This window comes from Watersipora subatra, chromosome 10 (genome assembly GCF_963576615.1).
Source record: "Watersipora subatra chromosome 10, tzWatSuba1.1, whole genome shotgun sequence".
Classification (NCBI taxonomy): Eukaryota; Metazoa; Bryozoa; class Gymnolaemata; order Cheilostomatida; family Watersiporidae; genus Watersipora; species Watersipora subatra.
Window position 1 is genome coordinate 55,420,587 of NC_088717.1, and position 25,533 is coordinate 55,446,119.

Here is a 25,533-nt window from a genome sequence, read left to right on the forward strand (position 1 = left end):
AGTTAGAGCTGAAATTACCACCTATGTGGGTTAACTGGAGTGAAGAAACAGTTTTATATATAGTATACATGTATATATACTATATATACTATATATACTATATATATATTATACTTCTGATAAAAGAAGTCCTTTACAGAATCATTCAGATAAATAGCATAACTATAATGAGTTGAGTTGGGTTGTTATTTATGAAGCCACGGCATTTTCACAACAGTGTTTGCCATAGTGTGTGTTTTTAAATTTTTTAGAGTTTTGATGAATATATCATTTGGTTGTGTGGTACACGTAACAAGCACTAAAAACCAAGTCTGAACCATTTAGAATCATGACAGCATGTAGGTCTGTAAAACAGCATGACATACGATTGCTACAGTGCATCCACTTCAGATTTTTTTTCGATTTCACCAGGTTTGAGCATTCTAAAATAGTTTTCACAAATATTTTTTGCGGATGTATCGGCCAATTTACTCACATATACTAAGTGTCTATATTTTCATCGTTAATAGATAATTCAATTTATTAGACATTAAATGATCTTTAATTCGCAGATAGTTGATTACCCTCTTGCTGCCAATTGCTGCCTTTTGCTACCAGTATGTATTCTTATAACCTTGCTGACTATAAGCATTATAAAAAATCTTTAGTAAGATCACTCATATAGTATTCAAAAATATCTTTCCTCAAAAAATCTTCTTTGTAAAATTATAAACAAAAGCTAATTAAGAACAAGAACTAATCCTATCATGGTTATTATGGTAAATAATCAAATTGTCGCATAAGTATCTCATTATAATTGATATTTTATCAATGATGCAATATCGCAAACGCCTGCAAAATCTAGTATTACCTGGTAGTGAATTTTTTATTAGGTTCTTATTAGAATTATTCAAATTTAAAAAACATCACACTAAAGATTCTATTCAGCTTTCTGTTAAGATTCTTATTAGAAATAAGAGATGAACCCAATTTTTAAATTTTCAGCTTTTTGCATATATGAAGTATTGCAAAGTTAGCAATTGAAATGTGTAATTATCAGCTTTTGAACGCTCTATGGTTCAAAGGGCAGACGATTTCTAATCTGTTTAACATAAATCTACGCATGAACAGTTTATTACTGTATATAGTAGTACATGTATTTAAATTCATGGCTCATATAAGGAATTGTCATAGTAGTTACGTGTATATGCATTAGTGTGGTAGGGCTTGAGGAAGATGCTGCTTGTTCAATTTGGAGTTACCTTCACAATATAGCTAGCCTCATTCTATAATAGTTAGGATTACTTTGAAACATTACTTCATGCTTCAGATGCCTTGTGTCTTTCAACCAATCACATGTAAGCAAAACAGTAACTATTCAAAAGCATTTGTGAGTAGGAATATTGCTTAGTTCTTCATGAGCTGTCTCCATAAGCCTTTGAAATCAGCTGACTCTCTCCTGAATTGGATACGAATGCAAAGATAAATTTGTAAGCCGGAGACAATCAAGAAGGAGAAACAGTAGATGTATATAAGCTACATATCAGCTGACTGGCTATGGATACAAAAGGTGAGGAACCTTTATGTAAAGACGCCAATAAAAGCTCTGTGGGCCACAGACGTCCCATAGTTAAATCAAAAGTTGATTTTAATGAAAATCAGACTGCTGTCGCCTATCCTTTTTGGGGAGAATATGGGTCTGTATTTCAGCCTGTCAATTACACATATTCAACACCATCTCAACTTGACACACACAAAATGTTAGGAAGCCTACCTCTGCCATCTGCGACTCTAGTGAGGCACAGAGCACCTGCACCTCGTGTCACATCGACTTGTATTCAACAAAGTACTGAAGGATGGAACAGCCCAAGTTTGGTAAGCAGCATCATAACTTTTACTATTTATAAAGAATATAATTAATAATAATAATCATTATTATTTTTATATTTAATAATAGAATGACTATAACAGTTATTAAATGGTTTTCTTAGTTTTAACACTTTGGTGATAAAATATGACATACTTGGCACTGTATCATTGACACAATGGTTATTTATAATCAGAAACTGGGGACCTGTTAAAATTCATAAATGAAACTTATGCGCTTTGACTAAAACAATTATATAATTCCATAAGAAAATGACTCTGCAGACCATATTATCATACATCACTAACAAGTTAGAAACATGTTATTAGATTTTATGTACCTTGCATGTATAAAAACTCTACAGCAGGATATTCTTTCAAAAATGATTCAAAAGTGCATTTATTATGATAGAAGAGTTTTGGGAGTTTGCTAACAATATAATCAGCAGCTCACAAGTAAATGTAATTTTGTATATTTAGCAAAACTGTTTTTTGCAACGATATGTTTGAAGTTATCTGATTTTAGTTTGATATCGCCATCTTGAACTTAGAAGTGCCATGTGTTCAATATTTCTCTCATGTTACCAGACTATGTTTTACCTCAGCTACAAACACAAAAGAAGCTTTTGTTTGTAACGGTTGATGTGAATAGCTTTTTGGGTAAATGCATGACCTTGTAGCAGATTTGCAATTGAAAAAAACCAAAATAGTTGGCTCGCTTTCATAGCTATCAGCTGCCCATTACTTGTTCTGTTTTATCTGCACCCTGATAATACTTGCCTTTCTCTCATTGGATAAAAGACCTAGCAATTGGCCAATCATGTGCTTAGTCATATCAATGAACTCACCTAGCAAAATGTCAGTCAGCTGCCACAGATTATCAGCTGTCATTGTCAGTATCAGCATTATGTTTATTGTTATGAGTCTGACCTTGAAACATCTGCAGCTAAATGACATAAAGAACAATGTTATGATATGAAATAAACATTTTATGAGTCAGAGGGTATTGTTTGAGTCCAGATGTCTGCAGAATGATGTGATGCATGGATCATTATTGTTAAACATTGTATAAGATAATATCTGTAACAGAACATTCATTTACATCTAGGAGCCTTTGTTTGATCTTTTATATTTCTCAAAAATCCATCATGCACTTTGCTTAATAACAACACTTCAATTATGATCATGATTATCATCATTATTATGAGTATTATTATTATTATGATTACTAATACTCCAAAATTCTGGTGCACGGTGAGAGCTTGTCAGGTGTAATAGCTATACGCATAATTATTCCAAAATGAAGCAAAGTGATTTAGTGCCGCAGTTGGTAGTGTCCCTGGCTAGGCTACTAAGCTGAATATCATATGAGGCATTATTAACTTATTATTAAATTATAATTTTGTAAAGTAGTGCATAGTGGTGGGTTGGTGTAGGTGGTATCATGTTACTCATGGTAGAGTGTTGGTCTGGAAAGCTGGAATTTGTGAGTTTGAATCATGTTGTCTGTAATTTGTCTCTCTGCATTGCTTCGAGCAGAAGAACACGGTTCCTATGGTAAAGATTATTATCCTTATTATTGTTATTATTGTTGTTATCAAGGAAGTTTAAAGGTGATTGCAACAATACATGGAGAATATATCATTTTAATTGCTCTAAAAATATAAAAACAACTCATCTTCAAAACAGTCTGTTGTACAAGCTCATGTAGCAGTAAAATGCGCAGTCAACAGGATTTAAATGCGCAATGAATTTAGAGAAATTTTTAAATTGTCTTTGACATCAATCATTAAAAAAATTATCTGTGTAATTTTGGTAAAATTTCTGATATCAGGTTTTGCTTTGCAAACCGCCTTTAAGAACTAGTGGCATAAATATGGCAACTCAAAGGTCTGCTCCATGAAGCCTTAACATATATAGAAAAGAAAAAAAGGGAGAGGGGAGATTGAAAGTGGGAGGAGAGGCGATTTAGCATTTAAACTGCAGTTGAGAGACAGTAGCTCAAACTTACCAATAATTTACTTAATTTAAAGACTGCAGATTACTGATATTTCTTTTCCTAAATTCAGGCGCTGTGATTAATCTTGAAAAGAATCAAGCACTGTTATTATTATTGTTTTTAACATTATCATTATTAGCGCCATTTTTCAAATGTATTAACTCTATTATCCTGCATATAAAAATTTTAGTTTTTTAAATATCTGGTTAAAATAATTTAGTGGCATTATATGCTGCAAGATAAATTTCATTACAGTCGTACCTCAACATACGAGTTTAATGCGTTCCAGGACCGAACTCGTATGTCAATTGTCTCATATCTCAAATCCTTTTTTTCTATATAAAATAACTAAATACAAATTAATCTGTTCCCACCCTTATAACAATGGAAAAACGTGTCTTTAATTTTTCTAACTTACCACCTATGCTCCCCAAGGCACCAAATACCTATCTAGTAGTTCTGATCTGCAATAAAATGTAACATTATTATGTGCAGTAGTGTACGGAGTTTGTACCTTCGAGACAAACAGAGCGCCTAACACGGTTTGAAAGACTTTATGGCAGCACGTTTGGTAATTTACACTTTTGTAGTGCTACATAACATACTGTAACATAAAATTTAAATTTAACTTGAACGAATTTAGCTTTCGAAACCCACACTTAAAAATAGCTTTTAATCTTACACGAAACTTAATAGTAATTTTGTCTTCGTTTTAATTTTTTATAATTTTCCAGCTTAGCTCTGCTGCCTTCCTGTTGGACTCACTTCAACCTTAAATTTTAACTGACCTTTTTAAAACCTTTTTAAACTATCCGGTGAAAAGGATCAAGCGATGCTGTTTCCGTAAGCAGCCTCTCACAGACTCGGTCATCTAGCAGCCACATTGAGAACTATGTCATAGGCTCCTATCTCAAAATTTGTCTTGTATCTCAAGGCAAAATTTGCTTGGGATTTTCTTCATTACAAGTTATTCCGTATGTCAGGACACTCAAATCTCAAGGTGTTACTGCACTGGCAAGCTATCCATTTACAACGAGCATGAGACAACTCCTAATTAAAGAAGCAGACTTGAAATTTTGTATTAAAAATGTTTGTTAGCAATATAATGGTAAAGTGGTACGTTACTTCTATGAGATGACCACATCTATGAAAATAAGTACTGGTGTGTTAGTAATCTAGTTCAAATCTATTAGTTCAACGATTACAAAGTTAAGAAAACTCACAATAATAATAAGTAATAATTATAATATGATGAAAATTAATGCAATTTTGTTGAAATAAGCATAGTTGTTATTTTGGAATTTCCCACTTATGTATATTATTAATCCTAAAGCAGACATCATTACCTATCTTGGCTAATAAGTTTTTATATATTGATATTCATTATGTATTCAGCAGGTAATATATACTCGTAAACTGTGAATGATACTATATATTTGTAAATACTATATTTTATAGGAAGGAGTAAGAGTGACTATTTAGTTCATTATTGAACCAGGCTTATTCATCATAAAGTATTTCTTACACAAGGGTTGACGAAGTTGTGTAGACTTATGTAATGCTTATCATAGCATTTTGTTTAGTTGACCTTTAGCTTTTAACCTTTGAATTTTAGCCATAGACAGTGAATAATAATAATATATACTAGAAATTCCACTGTCATACAGCCCACGACCAAAGAGATATTGGAAAAAAGAAAGGGTACTGATGGTTGAGAAATGCAATATTAGCAGTCAAATGGCACTGCTGTGCAATAGGATAACTGCAATGGTAGCTGTAATGTACTGGGTGTGGGTGTTATTATATACATGTACAACAAATACCGATAATGAAAGGAAAAGATTATATGTTTATATCTCTCCCCCTGCAATAGGAGAAATGCAATATTGGCCAATATTATAAGTAAAATGCATTGATATTATTAGAATAACCAATGTTATTAATATAGTAATAATATAAAACCAATGCACAATTTTTTTTACATTTCAAAACATCATAGCTAGCAATATCAAGAAGTTGTGGTATTTATATAGATTTTTAGAAAATCTGTACTACGTAGTCATTGTTCTGTAGTCATCCAAACTTATAAATAAATATTATAATAATCTCATAAGAATCGTTAGAAAAAATATCATCGCCATTTCCTTTATTTACACTGCGTTGGACATCAGTTAGAATACCATAGTACTCAAAAGTGTTTAAAATGTCAGTTACTTTGAAATCGGCAAAAATGAAACGATTTCAGTACTCCTACGTTAATTACAGAAACCTTCGACAATTCGACAATGCTATAGACTGGTGAAGTGTGCACGTTATTTTTTCGTGAAATGCGCACGACTCAATCGTTCTATTCTCTGTCGCTCGGCGTTTCAATTTCCAGTCTTAACTTTGATAAAAGTAAGGCTTAGTAAGTTTTAATAACGATTTTCGATCGAATTAATCTGTTTATTTGTGTATAATCCATTCAGATGGGTAAGTTTTAAGATACTGTCGACACTTTTCAAAGACTTGGTAATATATTTGAATAGGTTTATGTGTTTTGTATCGTTATTATACTTAAACGACTTTACAAAACGATGGTTAAATTTGTTGATGAGATTTTGAAACGAGGGTTTGCGACGTTGTTGATGAATAGTTTCGTAAGTTGTGTGCACATGCATTTATCATAAATACTCTCAAACTTTGCTCCGCTCATTTGGTCGGGGATTACATACATATACTACTGTATTGGCAATAATTTCGTTTCAAATAGAAATCGTTATTGTTTGAAATAATGTTTATCTCTGTTTATTACCAAATCAATTAACTGTAGACACTAAACAGACAGATTTGTTATTTTGAAAATGTTGAAATAGTATTGGCTACCAAAATATTGAACGAAATCTTGTTATATTAAGGCAGACCTAAGTTCAAACTTTTGACAAATAAACGTTACGCGTGATGGCCTTAAGTGAAAGAATGTACTCACTACTATTTTGGCTGTGGACTGACTAGCTCTGCCCAAACGAGTTTGTCCAATCATTCGGCTCAATTAGTTGGCAATTTTTAAGGATTAGGCTGAAGCACACTGGAGAAATGTTGAGTGAATTCAGCTGGCTAACCCAGCAGCCTTCGTGTTGTGGCTGACCATAGAGTATACACTAGCATATTCACCTGTACACTAGACGCCCTACACCAAAAATAATCCATTCTAGAAAAGTTGATATTGTGTGGAATTTATATTATACGCACAGCAAAATACATGGAGATAGCCTAATCCATTTTAATATTTTCCCAAACTCAACTCTTTGGTCATTCAAAGTGATAAAAACTAAACTCAACTTTTAATTTAATGACTGTACAGGAACTGTGAGATTATCGGTTTGTATCTTTTGTTTTTTTCTTTTCACTTACATAAGGTTTAAAATCCATGATTACGATAATTTTTCGCTAAGTCTAAGAGAGTGCGCCCTTCGATTTTTTACTTCTGGCCTTAAGTAAGTAATTAAATGATTAAGTGTGTGCATATGGAGGCTATAAGTAAGTAATCGATATAAACTGACATCGATTACTTACTTCTGGCTTGATGTAAGTAATTGATGTCAGTTTACATCGATTACTTACTTTTGGCCTGCATATGCACGTACTGAATCATTTGACCTGACAAGTTCACAAACCTGCTTCCTTTGTTTTGTATGCTGCCACAATCTAAATTAGCATATACTAGAAATTCCACTGTCATACAGCCCACGACCAAAGTGATATTAGAAAAAAAGAAAGGGTACTGATGGTTGAGAAATGCAATATTAGCAGTCAAATGGCACTGCTGTGCAATAGGATAACTGCAATGGTAGCTGTAATGTACTGGGTGTGGGTGTTATTATGTACAACAAACAGCAATAATGAAAGGAAAAGATTATGTTTATATCTCTTCCCCTACAATAGGAGAAATGCAATATTGGCCAATATTAGAAGTAAAATGCACTGATATTATTAGAATAACCAATATTATTAATAAAGTATTACAGTAATAATATAAAACCAATGCACAATTTTGTTTACATTTAAAAACGTCGTAGTTAGTGATATCAAGAAGTTGTGATATTTATATAGATTTTTAGAAAATCTGTACTACGTAGTCATTTTTCTGTAGTCATCCAAACTTATAATTAAGTATCGAAATAATCTCATAAGAATCGTTAGAAAAAATATCGTCATTTCCTTTACTTACACTGCGTTGGACATCAGTTAGAATACCAAAGTACTCAAAAGTGTCTAAAATGTCAGTTACTTTGAAATCGGCAAAAATGAAACGATTTCAGTACTCCTACATTAATTACAGAAACTGTCGACAATGCCATAGACTGGTGAAATGTGCACGTTATTTTTTCGGGAAATGCGCACGATTTCATCGTTCTATTCTCTGTCGCCCGGCGTTTCAATTTCCGGTCTTAACTTTTATTAAACCAAGCTTTTCAAGCGTTTTGTGACGATTTTCGTCCAAATAAATCTGTCTATTTGTGTATAATCCGATCAGATGGGTAAGTTTTTAGAGAATTTCGATAATTTACAAAGACTTGGTAACATATCTAAATAGGCCTATATGTGTTTTGTATCGTTATTATACTTTAACTAATCTACAAAACGATAGTTAAATTTGTTGATGAAATTTTTATACAAGGGCCGTCTCATTGTTGATGAATAATTTTCGTAAGTTGTGTGCACATGCATTTATCATAAAAACTCCCAAACTTCGCATCCGCTCGTTTGGTCGTGGGATAAAATGTTCATAACTCACACAAAGGTTTATGGTTATTTTTTAGTTCAGATTCTACTATCTTAAATAATGAAAAGGTAGGAATTATGCTAGCAATACAGATATATAGATTGCAGGCAGAGTATAGAATAAACATATGGAGAATCATCTAGAACACTATGTGAATGAATGGAAAAAAGTAAATGTTTTATAACCATATACTATTGTTGATGCTAGTAGATCTACTAGCTGAGCTAGTGGTGTTCAAATACCAAGAAGATAAGCTCTCTCTTTAAGCAACGGCTTAAAAAGTTTTATTTCCTTCTAGTACTTGTGACACGTAAAATATATAAAAAAAATTTAAGAGGCTTCATAAAAATCATTAGAATGCAATTAATAAAATTTAAACTTGCCTATGAAATGTTTTTGACTCAGATGGTAGAATGAGAAAGATGGATGACTCACCATGACTGTAACATTTGCCAGAAGGAAGTTGACCTTCAACTATAACGGTGTTATATTTAGTTCATCAATATTTATTTCAGCCAAAATCTTCAGAACCGATCACAAATGGAAGCTATGGCCTCGGCGAAGCTAGTACTATGCCAACAGATTATACTGTGTCACCAACTGCAGGCCTGTCAACCAGAAATGATTGTCAAAGTGACAGCGACAGTGACAGTAGCGATGGTCTGACGCATCCGAACAAATTTCCAGTAGAAATAGAATACCACGACAATCAGCACTGTGTGTACCGGCGACAAAATACAAGGTCATTTAGATTATATATAAGCTTTTCGCTAAAAACATACATGTATATATGTATAACAGTAGTTATAAATTATCTAAGCAACCATTGCTATGGCATCAAGTATTCTTTCAATAGGCATGTGACAAAGCAGGGAGCCACTTGGCCATTTCATATACTCTAAATCGCAAATACTTTAAACCCTCAAAACTAACAAAGTCCTACTCAGTATTTAGCATCCTTTTCATGTTTTTTGATGTTTTGATATCATTGGTATCATATCCAGCAAACTGGTGTTTACTCAGAATTATGCAGGAGTCAAGAGCTTTTTTGAAATTTGTCAGAAGTAATAAGCTCGCGGTACGACACGTTTATTTAAACATGAACTTGAAGGAATGCATAAAAAATATCGGGTGTGCAACTTATTTGGACAACCTAAATTTTTGTAAGTATCATTTGTAACAATTTCTTAGAATGAACATTGAACATTGATTAATGATCTACGATAACATTGCTTATATATTCCAGTTTAATGTAGCCGTTTAGTTTGCTCCAAAAAATGCGCATTCCTTGTGACCAAAAGCTATACACCTCTTCCTCTTTAATTTATAGAAAGGTTTTAGTATTTGTTTGAAAACATTCAAGGCTGAAATAGAACTAGCTTCATCACAATCATTTTTGTTTTGAACTTCTGAACTTGTTGTGGCAGCTTAATTCTGACTAACTTTAAACTATGAGATGCGATATAATGCGATATAAGGGATTGCCAATGAGATAAGTTTTATACCAACACATGCAGCTGAATGTGAGAAACAGATTCTAATGGCTTTACTAGAATAAAACGTTTAGTCACTGTTATAAGACTTCCTACGCCCGACTTAAATCTATGAAATCAGTTGCGCAGAAGCTAGTAATCGTTTGTCGGTTTCGTATAAAAACTTCGTGCTTAGTGTGTTTAGCATGACAGGAACACAAAATTGTTTTTATAGCAGAGATGTAGCGCTATCGGCGGCATTTTCTAGACAGAAGTTAACTTCATTAAGAACACATCAATGCTCTGAATTCTATGCTTACCATTGGTTGGTTCTCATCTAATAGGAGAACTATTCAAACACTTCCTTGCCAACTATTGACTTTTTCTATTTCTTCTAATGGCTGGCTTTAGTACAAAAATGTTGATCACGGAATCTGAAGTGAACAGGTCATCAGATATTTCTGACAGCTATGTTTAATGTTCTGCGGTTTGATCAAACAGTTGAAATGATAACGTCTTTCTTATGCAGCTGGTTCCGCTAAGCTAAACAAAATATTATATATGGCTTCTGTTTGTCAAATTTATTGATACTGGGACAGAGTTTTCTGCTGATTCAATAGGATTTTAGATTAAAAGTCTATGATAGAAACTAGAGCTTTACAGCAAAAATATTGAGTGTAAGTCAAAAAGAATTTTCTGCTTGAATAAATTCCGTCAGAATGAAATAAAATTTGATAGTGAAAGAAGAATTAAATTATAATAATTACACTTTGCTGTAAATTGGAAGCTATAACTGCACTGACTATGTCCACTGACCACAGTCGACGGAAGGTCAGAAAACTCCAGTACTTCCAACCAAGTTTGTGATGTAAAGCCAACTTTTATCAAAGGCGGTTGTTTCATGACTAAATTTTCATGATTAAATTTGAAATTTTTAAAAATCTTTTCAAATTTTTATGTTTTTGATATTCCTATATCTTGTTAAAGTTTCTTCCGATTTAATTTTCAAATTTGTTTTTGTTTTGTGATAGTTCTACAAAGCAATTCAGTTTCTATTTTAAATCAAGCTATTTTCGTTGGGGTTTTTTGGATTTCATTTTAAACTATAATCATGACTATCATTGAGCCAGTCACAACAGAACGTCAAAAAAGTGTCAAACACCAAAAATCTCTCGGTTCTATTTGTTTATGCATGATTGTGTACCTTAGCAACCGATTAGACTACTGGTAGACTAGTGTTATTCAAATCTTCACTGCATTTCTTTTTATTAGCAACGTACCATAATGCTGTGATGTTAATTTGTAATCATAGGTTTGCTGGTAACAAAAAACTTAAAAGGCTGTTTTCCTGTTTGCTATACGCAACTACTCCTTGTGACCTACATGGCTGACATACTTTTTCACAAAGACTGTAAGTGCAGCACCAACATCTATCATTCTTGTATTGTGTAGATCTGGTCCGAAAGTAAAACAGAGGCGAAGTACTGTTTACCGTCCGAATGGGTCTCCATTGATGGGAATGGAGGTACAGCAGGTCAAATATTACCAGAAGGATTTGGTAAGGTAAGCCGATAAGAGTTGCACCCCCTTCAAATAGTACATTTTAAACTTTTATAATACAGTCGACTCCCGTTTGTTCGGACTAATAGAGACTGAGCATGTCTGGACATTGAAAAAGACAGAACATTGTAAATTGTACATTACATTGGATACTATACTGTACATTAAACCACCTACCGTAAAACCTTTAATTGAACGCCACCTCTATTTGAACACCGCGTCCACCCATTCCCTCCCCGACGCCAGTTTATGCGAAATCGATGATCGACTGTCGAGGACATATTTTTGCGAAATTTAATGATTTGTGACAACATAACCAAAGATAATTAGTATTTATAAAGTGCTAAGAGAGTTGTTCTGATAATTCTCTAAAAAATTAGCCTACATTCGCGAAGGAAATTATAGTCTTTGATCAGGAAATTCCAAATCGAAAGCGGACATTTTTTTCTGACGATCAAACTTTTTAGTTGTAATATGGGTTCCGCAAGCACCCGTGTTAGAAACAGAATAGCTTTTGTTGATGAAATTTTAGCCGATTCAGATTCAAAATTAATTAAATACTCTGATGTAGTAAAGGTGACAGCACTGACTCTGATGGTCGTGAAAGTAATAGTTTTGTAAATGTAATGAACATTGTAGAGAATCATTATAGTTTCATAAAAATTATAGCTCCACATAGCTTTAGCAATGCACATAGTATAGATAAATTTAATTTTTTGCCTAACTCTGTTTGTTAACATATTGGTAAATTAAAATGTATAGCAAAAATGTTCTATATCGGATTTAAAATTGAGCAAAATTGCGTACATATCAAACAGCAAAATCGGTAATTTTCTGTAAAATGGCTGACAGTAGGCCAAAAGCTAAAATAGTACATGGATGTCAGTGAAAGGGTTAAACAGCGTATATTGTCTGACTCACGCACTTCTGAACTACAATATAATACAATATGTATATGCAGTATAGTATACACGAGAGAAAAAATAGGGTTATATCTGTAATAGGGTACAGTATAATATTAATAACAGTAACAATAACAAACAAAAGATACAGTACAACACTCTGTTGCAAAACCCGAAGCAACCTGTCAGGCAAAGTTGTCATTCTTGGACAGACAGACGGACAGACACAGCCGCATTGGACAATCATAAGTTCGGAGAAGTGAAATGCAAAAAAGCGAGCGTTCACTGTATATTAAATACTGCAGTGCAAAGAACAAACAGTAGTTGTTTCAAATTTGACGTGTTTTGAAATATTTGTTTTAATTTGCTTTTCTGACAAAATTTTATATATAAAACTTGGAGCACACTCCAATATAAAACTAAAAATAATTATCTTTTTTATCATAAATTGGTTGACAGATGTCGATAAATAGTAAAATCCGCCACACATTAAAGATAAGTGACCATTTTAAACTCTTACACAAGTTGGAGTCTTTGCATAAAAGACAGGAAGAGTTGGAGCTCAATGGGCTGAAGAGGTTTGAAATCATGTGGTAAGCTTTCAGCGAGCCATTGGATACTCTCAGCTTCATATGATCGAATCAACACTGCCAGTAGGCTATCCTAGACATACTCATACAGGCGACCATGTTATGCAGAATGACATCACAAATCTCAAGCTATATGCTATCTGACTTATACCTTTAAAAATATTGGTCTCGGTCTAAAATAAGCTCGAGCAAGTATAGAGGTTGAACCATCTGTCAGATCCATAATTGTATAACTGATTAAAAAATATTTTGCATGGCATGAGCCATTAATAAAGTTTAACTCATTCATGTGAACAGCATGCAACTATTTTTATTGTAATATTTCGGTATACTAGTTTGTATTGCAGTAATATAGCATCGATATTGCTTTCGGCTATTGTAAATTCAGTCGTTGGATTGTGATTACAAATAAAAAATGTGTGTGCGAGAGTGGAAAAACTGGTTTATATATGGGTGTTATATAAGGTGCAAGCTAAGGGGTGTGAGCTGTTGTTTGGAGTGCAGAAACTAATTTTCATCTATTCTCTACATCAAAAATAAATACCGGAATGCCATGCCATCAATCTTGAAACAGATCCGCGTATTTCACTCACCTACAAGGAACCACATTTCAATCAGATAATAACAGAGAAGTAGGAAAAGGTCAAAGATCATAAAGTGAGTTGTTTATTTATATGTTGCTGCTGTTTCAAAACGTTACACTCTGTTTAGAGTGATTTTCAAATAATATCTTGTTTTCTTATATTTCAAATATGTTTGTCTCTCATGGCATTTTGAGCTTCTTTGTTTCATTCAAAACAAGGAAGTGTGAAATGGCCGTCGTCAAGTCGTGAGGAGTTCAGCGGTAAAAACGAATACAGAAGCTCTGCTCTTGCACATCTGGTCAACCATGCTGTAAATGGCCAACTTGCTCTAGGTGTATTCCAAACAAATTATCTTCTTAGCTTCTGACTGGGCTGGGACAATCTGGTCTGCCTTCAAGCGAGTCAAATAACACCAGTATCAGAGAGATCAGATCTGAAAGAGTATATAGATGTATATTATCTTGTCAGCACCGACTGTGTTACTCACTGTTTGAAATGTTATGAGCTGTATTTAAATTTATAAATAGAGTAACTTCCACAATTATTGAGTCCCCTTACAACAATAGTGCAGCAACACCTGGGTGCGGCAGTGTAGAAGCCCTACACTAGGCTGACAAGCAGATCATGCTTCCATAGGGCGCTATACACTATGTTTCCATGACGCACAGGATTCACAAATTTGAGCCAATCCGCAAGTTAACCGCATCATGAAAATAGCATGAATTTGCAAGCTAAGTGAGTTTTGCGATTCGTAAAACTATCGAATCCATCATGCTTGCGAATTATAAAAACAGGATTCGCGAATGATGCACTTTAAAGTACTGTGTCAGCTATTCAATTATAAACATTTATAAATACTTCCGTCGTCTTTTCTCAATCAAGTTTCACGTGTTTGCATCGCTAATACTTGCATCGCTAACTGCATTGCTAATTATTAACTTATAGCGTGCCCTTCCTTACCTTTTTCAACAAAGAGCCAGAGTCAATCCGCATCGTGTGAATGTTTATAGAAACATTCAATTCGCACGGTAACACGTGATGCATGTGAAGCGCGTGATGGGTGTCATGGAAAAATAGTTATAGAAGAGCAATGGCTGTGTGAGGCCTTATGTCAAGGAATATGTCAGCATATGATGCACCAGGAAAGCAAGACCTATGTGCACGCACAGGTGCGACGCTGTTAGTCACCAAGGCCGTTTCCATAGCACAAAGATGGTGCATGGCGGAATGAGAGCAGCACGGCTGTTTTCATGATGACATTGCAGTGCCATATGAGGATGCGTCGCTACGCTATAGCTGTGTGAACACTTAGTAATAGCAGTGTGAACTGAACTCTTAGGGGAACTTCAAGTTAAGGCAGTAATATTTGTTAATCTCGTTTGACCTGCTGTACGTATAACTAAGTGACCAGGGATATGTTAGCTAATACCGCATGGTCACTACGGGGAGTCCCCTAACCTTTCGCATTTTTGACCGAAAGCTAGGTACTTTTCCCGAGCATAAAACTTCCATGGAGGGAATCAACAGCAGATTGCACCATTACAGCTGGAAAGATTTCAATATAATTATATTTAGCATCGCAGCTGTTTTTGGTCTAGCTGATATTTTGCAAACATTACCCATGTAAATGATCTACATGTAGATTATTTACCCGGGCAATATTGATGTATGTCTATACATTTGCCTTTGTAACCGGGAATCTATAGCATTGGTGATTATTATGTAAATATTTGCTATCCTAAAGCTACGTAGATAGCTAATAGAATGTCATTTGCGACAATAACCTAATTTTTGATGAAATATGGTACCAACCCACTAAAAAAGTTTTGCAATATTTTATGCTTATAAATATGAAAAGAGCAGTTTTCAAATATTTCATCAGCGTTTTGGGAAGTTAAGTTTAACCTTAATACGGGCAAAAAGTATGTCGTCTATAATTTGGACTCTTCTTAGGGCAGAGCAACATTAACCTTTTTGAATGCAAAAAATCAGCTAACTTACGCTCAACTTGTTGTAGATCGGTAAATAAATATGCAATGGGTAACTGAGTGATATCTCTCCCAGTAAATATCTATTGCTTCCGATTAACCTACGATGATCTTATAGCCTGCTTTGCAATTTGTTGAGGCTTTAACCTTTTTATTTTGTTCTAAATTATAAAGCATATTTTTATCTATAACTATATTTAACAATGTTGTATAAAAGCTCAATGCACTCATTGATATGTTTGCTACACCTTGCAGCTAGAACTGGCTTTTCATGTGCAATAGAAGAGTTATGAGCGTAGATCCATTGTAAGCTGTGTTGATATAACTGTAATGATACTATCAAATAATATTCTACAAATCTGCAAATTTATAAGTTACATAATAATAATCTATCAAATACTATAAATATATATTCAAGAACAAGTGACGTAAACAGACTACAGTTATAAAACATGCAATGCAAAAACAAAAACTAACATTTTTGAAATAAAAACATTTGCATTGTTTGCTCAGCCAGTTGCATTCTGTTTGTTGTTTTTGTTTTAACCCAATTAAACTTCTTCTGGCTGTTCAATATCTTCCACAGTGTCTTCTGATCTCAACTCTTCTTCTGCACTGATGAACTAGTCGACATTAGTGTTCAATGATTTTTTTCAACCAAGCAAAACTTTCGCACGTTGCCATTTAGAATATATTTGTCAGGCAAATAAAGAGAAACCATGTGCAATCTTGCACATGCGTGCTAAGCAGAAGTCGTAGTCTCAAAATAGTAGTCCAGGTTTCAATTGATAAACTGTTTTTACAGACATCGAAGTATCAAAACCGCAAAAACATCAAAACAAGAATCTACTAATGAACTAATACTGTTATTAATTATTTCTTGGGTATAGCTTTCCTTTTTTTAACGAAAAACCGTAAAGCTTTGGAGTTAAAAAACGAGCCTTGATACAAACTGCAACAACAAAGGAATTAATTGCTATCGATGTAACAGAGTCATTATTAGTGCCATTTTGTGGACACTTTTTACTGATCATTTATGGGTTTATAAATGCCAAATAAAATCAAAGTGGTGGTCAAATAGAGGCGCTGTTCAATTAAATGGTCGCACTCTATTTTTTAACCCTCCACCTGTAGTGGCATTCAAATAGAGGTGGCGCTCAAATAGAGGTCTTAACGGTACAGTTAACGCCTTAATTAATCACTTTCATATTGATAAAATTGTTAGCAACATCTTTGATGCGCTATGTCTAGTGTCTAGATTCAGATTACATTTACAGTCACTATTTTCTTATTGGATGGTTCCGTTATTACCGAGAGCATTTTTTTTTCTATAAAAGTAATCTAAAATGAAAACTCATTGAGATAATTTTTTGCAAACTCAATTATATAAAATGCAGTTAAAAAAATCCTTGAATGCGCTACTTCTGCAACTAATAAAAAAACTTCTGCATTATTAAAACATAATAATTTCTATACACATCACCATAAAAACTACATTAGAATGCCTATTAGCACCAACCCGATGACCCTTGTCAAATATTGCTGCCAATAACGTAAAAGCAGTATCGGCTGCATGAAACTAAATGGGAAGAAAATGTAAGTTACAGCATTACAATGAAGATTAGAATATGCATGTAAACATAAGTCAGCAATCAATTCTGAATATTGCAGAATCTGTCGGTGTGGTAAATACAGTCAGATGGATGGAGCTCTGGTACAAGGTAGAGCTAATGACTGTGATGGATACGAGATACACTACAGTCAAAAGTGTAAATGGAAAGCATATGATGACTATAAGACAGGAAAGAGGGTACTCATCAGACTCTGCAAGTGCTACAAGCCCATGCTCTGAACTTGAAGAATTTTCGGCTATTGTAATATCAAAGCTTTTGTTTTATCATTTTATGTTAACATTTCAATGTTTAGGCATTCGCAAAGTTATTTTTGAATTTATACACAAGATATCTTGTAGTAAAACAACCCAATGGTATCTTGCGTGAAATTATTTTAACTTATTTTAACATTAAAAAAAAAATTTAATACAAGTTTACTAAACGCAAACAGGTCAAAAAATAGGGTGCTATCAGAGTCTCCGTGTGTGAGCCAAGCCAAGCGCTCGCTGCCAGGGATTGGCATGTTCTCATCATTGTAAAACCCATCTGAAGCTGCAAGCAAACAGCATCACATTATAGATTCAAGCAGGCATAGGGAAAAATCCATTTGTTTAGGGGGTTCCCCTACTTGATCCTGTTAATTGCCCTTCTGCTGAGTATTAACAGCAGTGCATACGCTTCACCTGAACTCCATATGCACCATTTCAGATAATTCTTTTGCAAATGGCTATTAACAAAGTTTACATGTAGATCAAAATCTCGACACTAGTGAAGCTTAAAAACTAACTAAACAGTTATCATATTTTCAATAACAAGGAAATGTTTGGTGTGGAGGAGTCCGTATGTAAGTCTCTCCAAATGTGATGTACTCTTAGGCCATGCTTGTGATTCAATTCTACTGCAGCTAGCAAAGAGAATTTTCTAATCGTTATTTGCAAAGATTTCTTCCAACCTGTAATTGAATCAACAGCAAAATGTCTATTGGCTACTTGAGTTTACAGCATGAAATCTATTGGCTATTTGAGTCAACAGCAAAAAAGCTATTGGCTGCTTGAGTCAACAGCATGAAATCTATTGGCTATTTGACTCAACAGCAATAAATCTATTGGCTATTTGAGTCAACAGCATGATATCTATTGGCTACTTGAGTCAACAGCATGAAATCTATTGGCTACTTGAGTCAACAGCATGAAATCTATTGGCTACTTGAGTTAACAGCATGAAATCTATTGGCTATTTGAGTCAACAGCATGAAATCTATTGGCTATTTGACTCAACAGCAATAAATCTATTGGCTATTTGAGTCAACAGCATGATATCTATTGGCTACTTGAGTCAACAGCATGAAATCTATTGGCTACTTGAGTCAACAGCATGAAATCTATTGGCTACTTGAGTCAACAGCATGAAATCTATTGGCTATTTGAGTCAACAGCATGAAATCTATTGGCTATTTGACTCAACAGCAAAAAATCTATTGGCTACTTGAGTCAACAGCATGAAATCTATTGGCTACTTGAGTCAACAGCATGAAATCTATTGGCTATTTGAGTCAACAGCAAAATGTCTATTGGCTACTTGAGTTTACAGCATGAAATCTATTGGCTATTTGAGTCAACAGCAAAAAAACTATTGGCTGCTTGAGTCAACAGCATGAAATTTATTGGCTATTTGACTCAACAGCAATAAATCTATTGGCTATTTGAGTCAACAGCATGATATCTATTGGCTACTTGAGTCAACAGCATGAAATCTATTGGCTACTTGAGTCAACAGCATGAAATCTATTGGCTACTTGAGTCAACAGCATGAAATCTATTGGCTATTTGAGTCAACAGCATGAAATCTATTGGCTATTTGACTCAACAGCAAAAAATCTATTGGCTACTTGAGTCAACAGCATGAAATCTATTGGCTACTTGAGTCAACAGCATGAAATCTATTGGCTATTTGAGTCAACAGCAAAATGTCTATTGGCTACTTGAGTTTACAGCATGAAATCTATTGGCTATTTGAGTCAACAGCAAAAAAACTATTGGCTGCTTGAGTCAACAGCATGAAATCTATTGGCTATTTGACTCAACAGCAATAAATCTATTGGCTATTTGAGTCAACAGCATGATATCTATTGGCTACTTGAGTCAACAGCATGAAATCTATTGGCTACTTGAGTCAACAGCATGAAATCTATTGGCTACTTGAGTCAACAGCATGAAATCTATTGGCTATTTGAGTCAACAGCATGAAATCTATTGGCTATTTGACTCAACAGCAAAAAATCTATTGGCTACTTGAGTCAACAGCATGAAATCTATTGGCTACTTGAGTCAACAGCATGAAATCTATTGGCTATTTGAGTCAACAGCATGATATCTATTGGCTATTTGAGTCAACAGCATGAAATCTATTGGCTATTTGAGTCAACAGCATGAAATCTATTGGCTATTTGAGTCAACAGCATGATATCTATTGGCTATTTGACTCAACAGCAATAAATCTATTGGATGCTGTTGATTTACTGACACATTTACTAAAGCTGCTTTTACACGAGCCGAATGCAAACTGAGTTTTTGTGGCCAATCTCTGAATGCTTTTATGAGAATATCGAGCCGATTTTTTTAGTTCACTTCGGCATGAGTCTGGACTGAGAGTGGGTAATTTTGCCATTTTATTTGCATGGTGAGATAACTTCATTGGATCTAATTTTGTGAGTTAGGATTTAAATTTTGCTGAGCGGTTCCTACAAAGTTTCTTTTGAACATTTTAACAAGTTTAAAGGTTGACTTGCAATAAAATTCACATTACAGTTATTTGATATTAAAAGATTCACCGTGTCTTACTCTGCTGTGTTGTCGGTGCCAAATATGTGGAAATGTGATTACAAGCTTTCAAAAGCTCAAAAACGAAAAGCCGCTGTATATTGGAATCTCTTTTTTTCGATGACGTAGCCATGAAATTTGGTTATTGTCTTGTCACGTGATGTTCTCATGTGAATTGAAAGGCCAATAAAAAGCTCAATACAAAACTTATCAAATAGCACTAGTTTATGACAAACACTTCGGGTTATTACCGAACACCCCGTATCAAATATAGATGCTCGCTACTTTACAGTTTTAGCTTGGCCATTCCGTCCGACAATTCGAAGTACGTGTACGACTTGCGATCATAAAAAATGTCAAATTCTGAAGGGTTAAGACCCTGGCGTTTCGAGCCTGATTCTCTATCTGAAGAAGATCCCAACAGAATCAAACCTCCCAGCAAGTAAGCACCACCACTAGCCAGCTCTTATGTGCCAAGCTAGCTAGTAGTAATAGTTATAGCTAGAGAGTGATAGAACTAATATTATTATATATACAAGTATATGATTTTAATGATGATAATTATCACTTCATATTGCGAAAAAATACTTATATATTTTTTTCAAATGACAACATTAACAATCTTAATACGAGAAATCGTGTCTGCCATTTGCAATAGATCAAACTTGAACTGAAACTAACATTATCTGATCATGTGACTTACAATTTCCGCCATAAAGCGCGAACAATTTCTACAGCATTTTTTGACCATCATAGGTGACCAACAGGCTCATCATGTTTATCAGAGGATGATATGCAATCGTTCAAGCTAAGATTAAAAAATTAAACAGATTTTGATGGTAGATTTTGAGATATCAGTGCTCAAAGTGGCAGCATTACGATGCCGATAAAATAGACGCGTAAGAACAATAAACATGGTTTTATTGAATGCGTGAAGTATATTTGTGAAAATATTTTGACGATTAAGGTTGCATGAAAGTGTAAACAGAAACCATCTCTCACAACTACGTCACATTTGAGCTGTTTTGGAAAGGGAATCCAAACTACGGCGGTCTTGTGTGGCTGCGATTAACTGTTTGTTTTTGAGCTTTTAAGAGCTTGTAATCACATTTCCACATATTTTGCGCCTACAAAAGAGTAAGACATGATGAATCTTTTGATACCAAATAACTGTAATGTGAATTTTATTGCAAGTCAACCTTTAACAATATTTTTGCACTGCCTAGTTCATTGCTAATAATGGACAACTCTAGGGAAAATGGTTTTTTGTTAACATCATCTGCTTCAACTATTATAGCAACAACATACTAACCGAAACAAATGCTTCAATTATTATACCATTGCTATAATAATTGAACATGAGCAATAGTTCTATTGATAACAAACTTAAAGTATTCCTAGATATTTGTCTCTGATTGTGTCCACTTCAAGTATTCCTAGATATTTGTATGAGTTACTTTTATCAAGTTACCAGAATTCTCTTACTATTTGGTAGTGTTGTACTATTATGAATATTATCTTCATGATCCCGTGTGTCTCTGGTCAAGATAGTTATAGCCCATTCATTTACCCAAACTCCATACTAAAGTCATCACTAAACACACACAGTGAATTACTCAGTGATATTAAATATTCTCTGTCTTCTAAACATACATGTATTTAGATGGAAGATGATTCATCATAGCTTCGCTCTTCATTTCTTTCTTCAGTTCATACGCATAAAACTCATCTTATGAAAATGACAAGAGTCCTTATTGAAAATAAGTTGTAGCCAATGATAACTAAGTATGATACACAGCAGAAAATGGAGTATTTGTTTAGATGGAGCCTAAACAGAAAAAGATAGCTTATTTAAGGAGATTTTCCTTGTGTTTGCGTTTTACAGTGTTTATTCATGACTCATTATACAGACCTGCGCGAACTTGTTGTGTATTGTCACATGTGTCTAAGAAGAATAAATCCCCTCAACCATTACTAGCCGCTCCGATGATCTACAATGTTGACAACACGAGTCATAATGGTAATCGGATTTTCTCATGGTTCAGTTTGCCAATTCCTTTGAATTCCAGCGCATGCTGACTAGACTTGTCACTATATAGGTGTTGATTTACAGCGGATTATTTCATAATTTTAGGAGACATCACAACATAATTTTGTGACTCAGAAATAAAACCCAGGCAGCAGCGCTATTCAAAACACCGGGTATTTTATTATTTACAATTATAATCATCAAATCTGTAGGATGCTGTAGTTTTTTCCAACATCCAACGGTTGCTTTAGATAGACAGTCGGACAAACGAACGAACAGATAGACAGTCGAACAAACGGATGCTGCTGTAACTATAATAAAGACGGGCTGGTAGAGATCATCAGGTCTTATAACTGCATGTATATATACAATTACTCAGCACACCCACATGATGACTTGATTAGTGCAGAGCATGGTCTACCATGCCGAAAGTCATGATTTTGAATCCTGCATGAAGCAACGTCTTTCTGAATTCAAGTTGTGGTGATGGGTGAACATGATTACAGTGAACACATGCTGAATGCCTGGCATTGCACAAATAAAAACGAATTTGCACGGAAAATTCACTTTTAATCAGCATACACAATATTTATTGTTCTAACTTCTAAATGAAGGTGTTTGTTTATTTCTGTGTAGGTTATTGTGTTTATTTATGTGTACTGTGTTTACTTATGGGTAATTCATACTGTACCAGCTGCAGTGCCTATGGCAACTCCATACTGATTGCAATAGTCTTGGTGGCCTTGGAAGTTTAACCATTTTTCTTCCCATATGGATTTCCTCACATTTCTTCGTGTAGGGGCACATTTCTTCTTCTGGTATGGAGTCACACATAACACTAGGTGAAGTGTTAAGCGTGAAACCATGAAAGATTGGCTGGTGTAATAAATATGTATGTTCACAATTGATTCCATAGCATAGCCAGTTAGTTGGGCAGTCATTTGGGCAGTGGATGCAGTGTATTGGATGAATGCCTGTTTGTAAAACTGGAAGTTTCAAGTTAAATTCTAGTGCACAGCGTATTTTTCATTTCTAAAACGTCATCGCTATAATTGTACGCGTGGACACACAACAAAAGACAAACCAACATTGAGATATATATACAGTGAAACGCGGATAACTCGCCCTCGGATAGCTCGAACACATTTTTAACTTGAACGGTTCTGTTTGGTCCGTTCCCACGCAATGATAAATTGCTTTAGATAACTCGACCTTAACTTCGTTAACTCGAACAGTTTTTTGCCCAACGGCTACCGGGATGGTTGTTGTCGCTTTAGAATATCACTTTATTCCAAGCCATAGAGATAAACATCAACTTTTAGTAGTTCTCAGGCATCATTATTACCAATATCGGCAAAATATTTTCGTTCACGACTTTTGTAAAGGTTTGCAAAAAACCAAATTTTACCAAACATCCGCTTGGGGATAGCAATCCGTATGCTAGCAGAAGCGAAGTAACCTTCAGATAAACTTAAAGAAAAATCGGCAAAACTGGTTTTTATTAAAACGCTCAAAAGAAAAATATGTCTTTTTTCTGAGCGTTTCAACCGTGATCAGGTTTTGCCTATTTTAATCTGAAAACATCCCGGCAGTCACATCACCTGAAACAAACAAACAAACAAACAAACAAATCTCAAGTAATAGGAAAATATTTATACTTTCTGATAAAAATTGTTAAAACATTACCTGAGAGGCCCCTTAACTTGCAACAAGCAATCAATGCTTTTGATTTATATATAGTTTTCATATGTACTGATAAATACATGCACTTGTGACAGTGTTCTCATAACTTGAACGCTGTGATAACTCGAGCACTTTCTCTCGGTCCCGTGAAGGTCGAGTTAGCCGAGTTACACAATATATATGTTATATATATATTATATTTATGCTACAGTTAGCATATATATACATTGTATATATATGCTAGCTGAATGCTTGCGTTGCACGGGTAATAAAAACAGCTTATAAACAAAACATTACCTGAATTACATTATGAACTGACTTATCTTTACACTACATTACCTGCAACTAATTATAAGCTGTTTTCATTATCCGTGCAATGCCATCCATTCAGCTACGGAGACCAAGGGCCGAGCGCGTGAAGCAACGTTGTTACGCCCATTTTAACCGATATAAAGAATGTCTTCACTATTATTAATAACTATGCTCGGCTTGAGAGTTTGTCAACTGAGACAATTCAAACAGTTTATTTTATATAGCAACTTGATAATACTTTCGATTACTTTAGGTAGTATGCAGCGGGAAAAACAGCTGTGAAGCGTTGAACAGTGGGTAAGACTAGAATAAGGGTGAAAGTATTTGCTCAGCGGGTATTGGCTCAGTGTGTGAACAGCTAGATAAGGCTACAGAGCAGGAGAGATATACAACATGACACAGGCAGCAGCAATGCGTAGTCTTAACAAATTCTGTGACATCACTAGTTTGAGTAGAACCTGTGCATTCTTGTCCTTACTGTTATGTATAGAGCTTGTTTGTTCTAGAAAGTTCTATGTTGTTGTTTACTTCTCAGCAACTTTATAAAATCAGTCTAATAATTTAAACACCCAGTTCATTGGTTAAAAGCATTCTGTAAGTTATTTAACCTCGTATTAACAATAATAAGAATAATTCAACAAACTCCTCATCTAAATATATCTATATCTAAATAAGAATAAAATATCCATTTCATACTGGATTTGAACTCAGGGAGATTGCTACCACAAGTTCCAAACCACGCATTTAACTACTGAGCTATTCAGTTCTTAACATTCAATCGACCTTATCATATACAGTATGCACACGCTAAATGTGCACTTTTGATTATTAACTAATATTACCTTTTGCATTTAAAATTGTTTAAAAACTAAATTTTTTCTACCATTACCTATTTTTTAATTTGCAATTCTTAAATGTGCCGTTTCAGTTTCGAATGTGCCATTACACTTCTATTTCCGGTTTTTCGTAAGGTTCGATTAGAAAATTGGTAAAGGCTAATACTTTTCACGTGGACAGTTGTATTATCTCAAATACAAATAGCCTCTTCATTCTCTCTCTGCTCGGTCAGACAAAGTACCAGACAAAGACAGTTCGATATTTCATTTTTAACAGTATCAAGAGGTATCAGTATCGTCATATTCAATGTTTTGATGGATAGCTGCTGTGAGAACAGTCACCTTTTTACTACACACTCTTATGCACGAATTATTATTCAACTTGTTCAAGATTTTTATTTTGTTTTCTCAGTTCGTATTAATTGTATCATTACCAAATCATCTTTCAATGTAATCGTAGCAAAACTGACTTAATTTAGCTATTACTTGCTAATTATTTCAGGTTTACATCTAAATCCATTTATGGTTGTTTTTTT

The 25,533-nt window shown here is 34.3% G+C and overlaps 1 protein-coding gene across 1 annotated transcript; it reads left to right on the plus strand.

Moving 5' to 3' along the window:
* Window positions 1–1,678: 1,678 nt before the first annotated feature.
* LOC137406106 (uncharacterized) lies at window positions 1,679–17,697 on the plus strand. Its single transcript, XM_068092636.1, has 4 exons — window positions 1,679–1,854; window positions 9,125–9,351; window positions 11,534–11,644; window positions 17,377–17,697. Exons 1-4 carry the CDS (start codon window positions 1,738–1,740, stop codon window positions 17,555–17,557), a joined length of 636 nt encoding a protein of 211 aa, XP_067948737.1. The 5' UTR covers window positions 1,679–1,737; the 3' UTR covers window positions 17,558–17,697.
* The last annotated feature ends 7,836 nt before the right edge of the window (window positions 17,698–25,533 follow it).

Coding starts and splice junctions, on each gene's coding strand:
- LOC137406106 (XM_068092636.1), top strand. CDS start 1,738: ATGTTAGGAAGCCTACCTCTGCCATCTGCGACTCTAGTGAGGCACAGA. Junction 9,352..11,533: donor TACCGGCGACAAAATACAAG/GTCATTTAGATT, acceptor TGTATTGTGTAG/ATCTGGTCCGAAAGTAAAAC. Junction 11,645..17,376: donor TACCAGAAGGATTTGGTAAG/GTAAGCCGATAA, acceptor TGAATATTGCAG/AATCTGTCGGTGTGGTAAAT.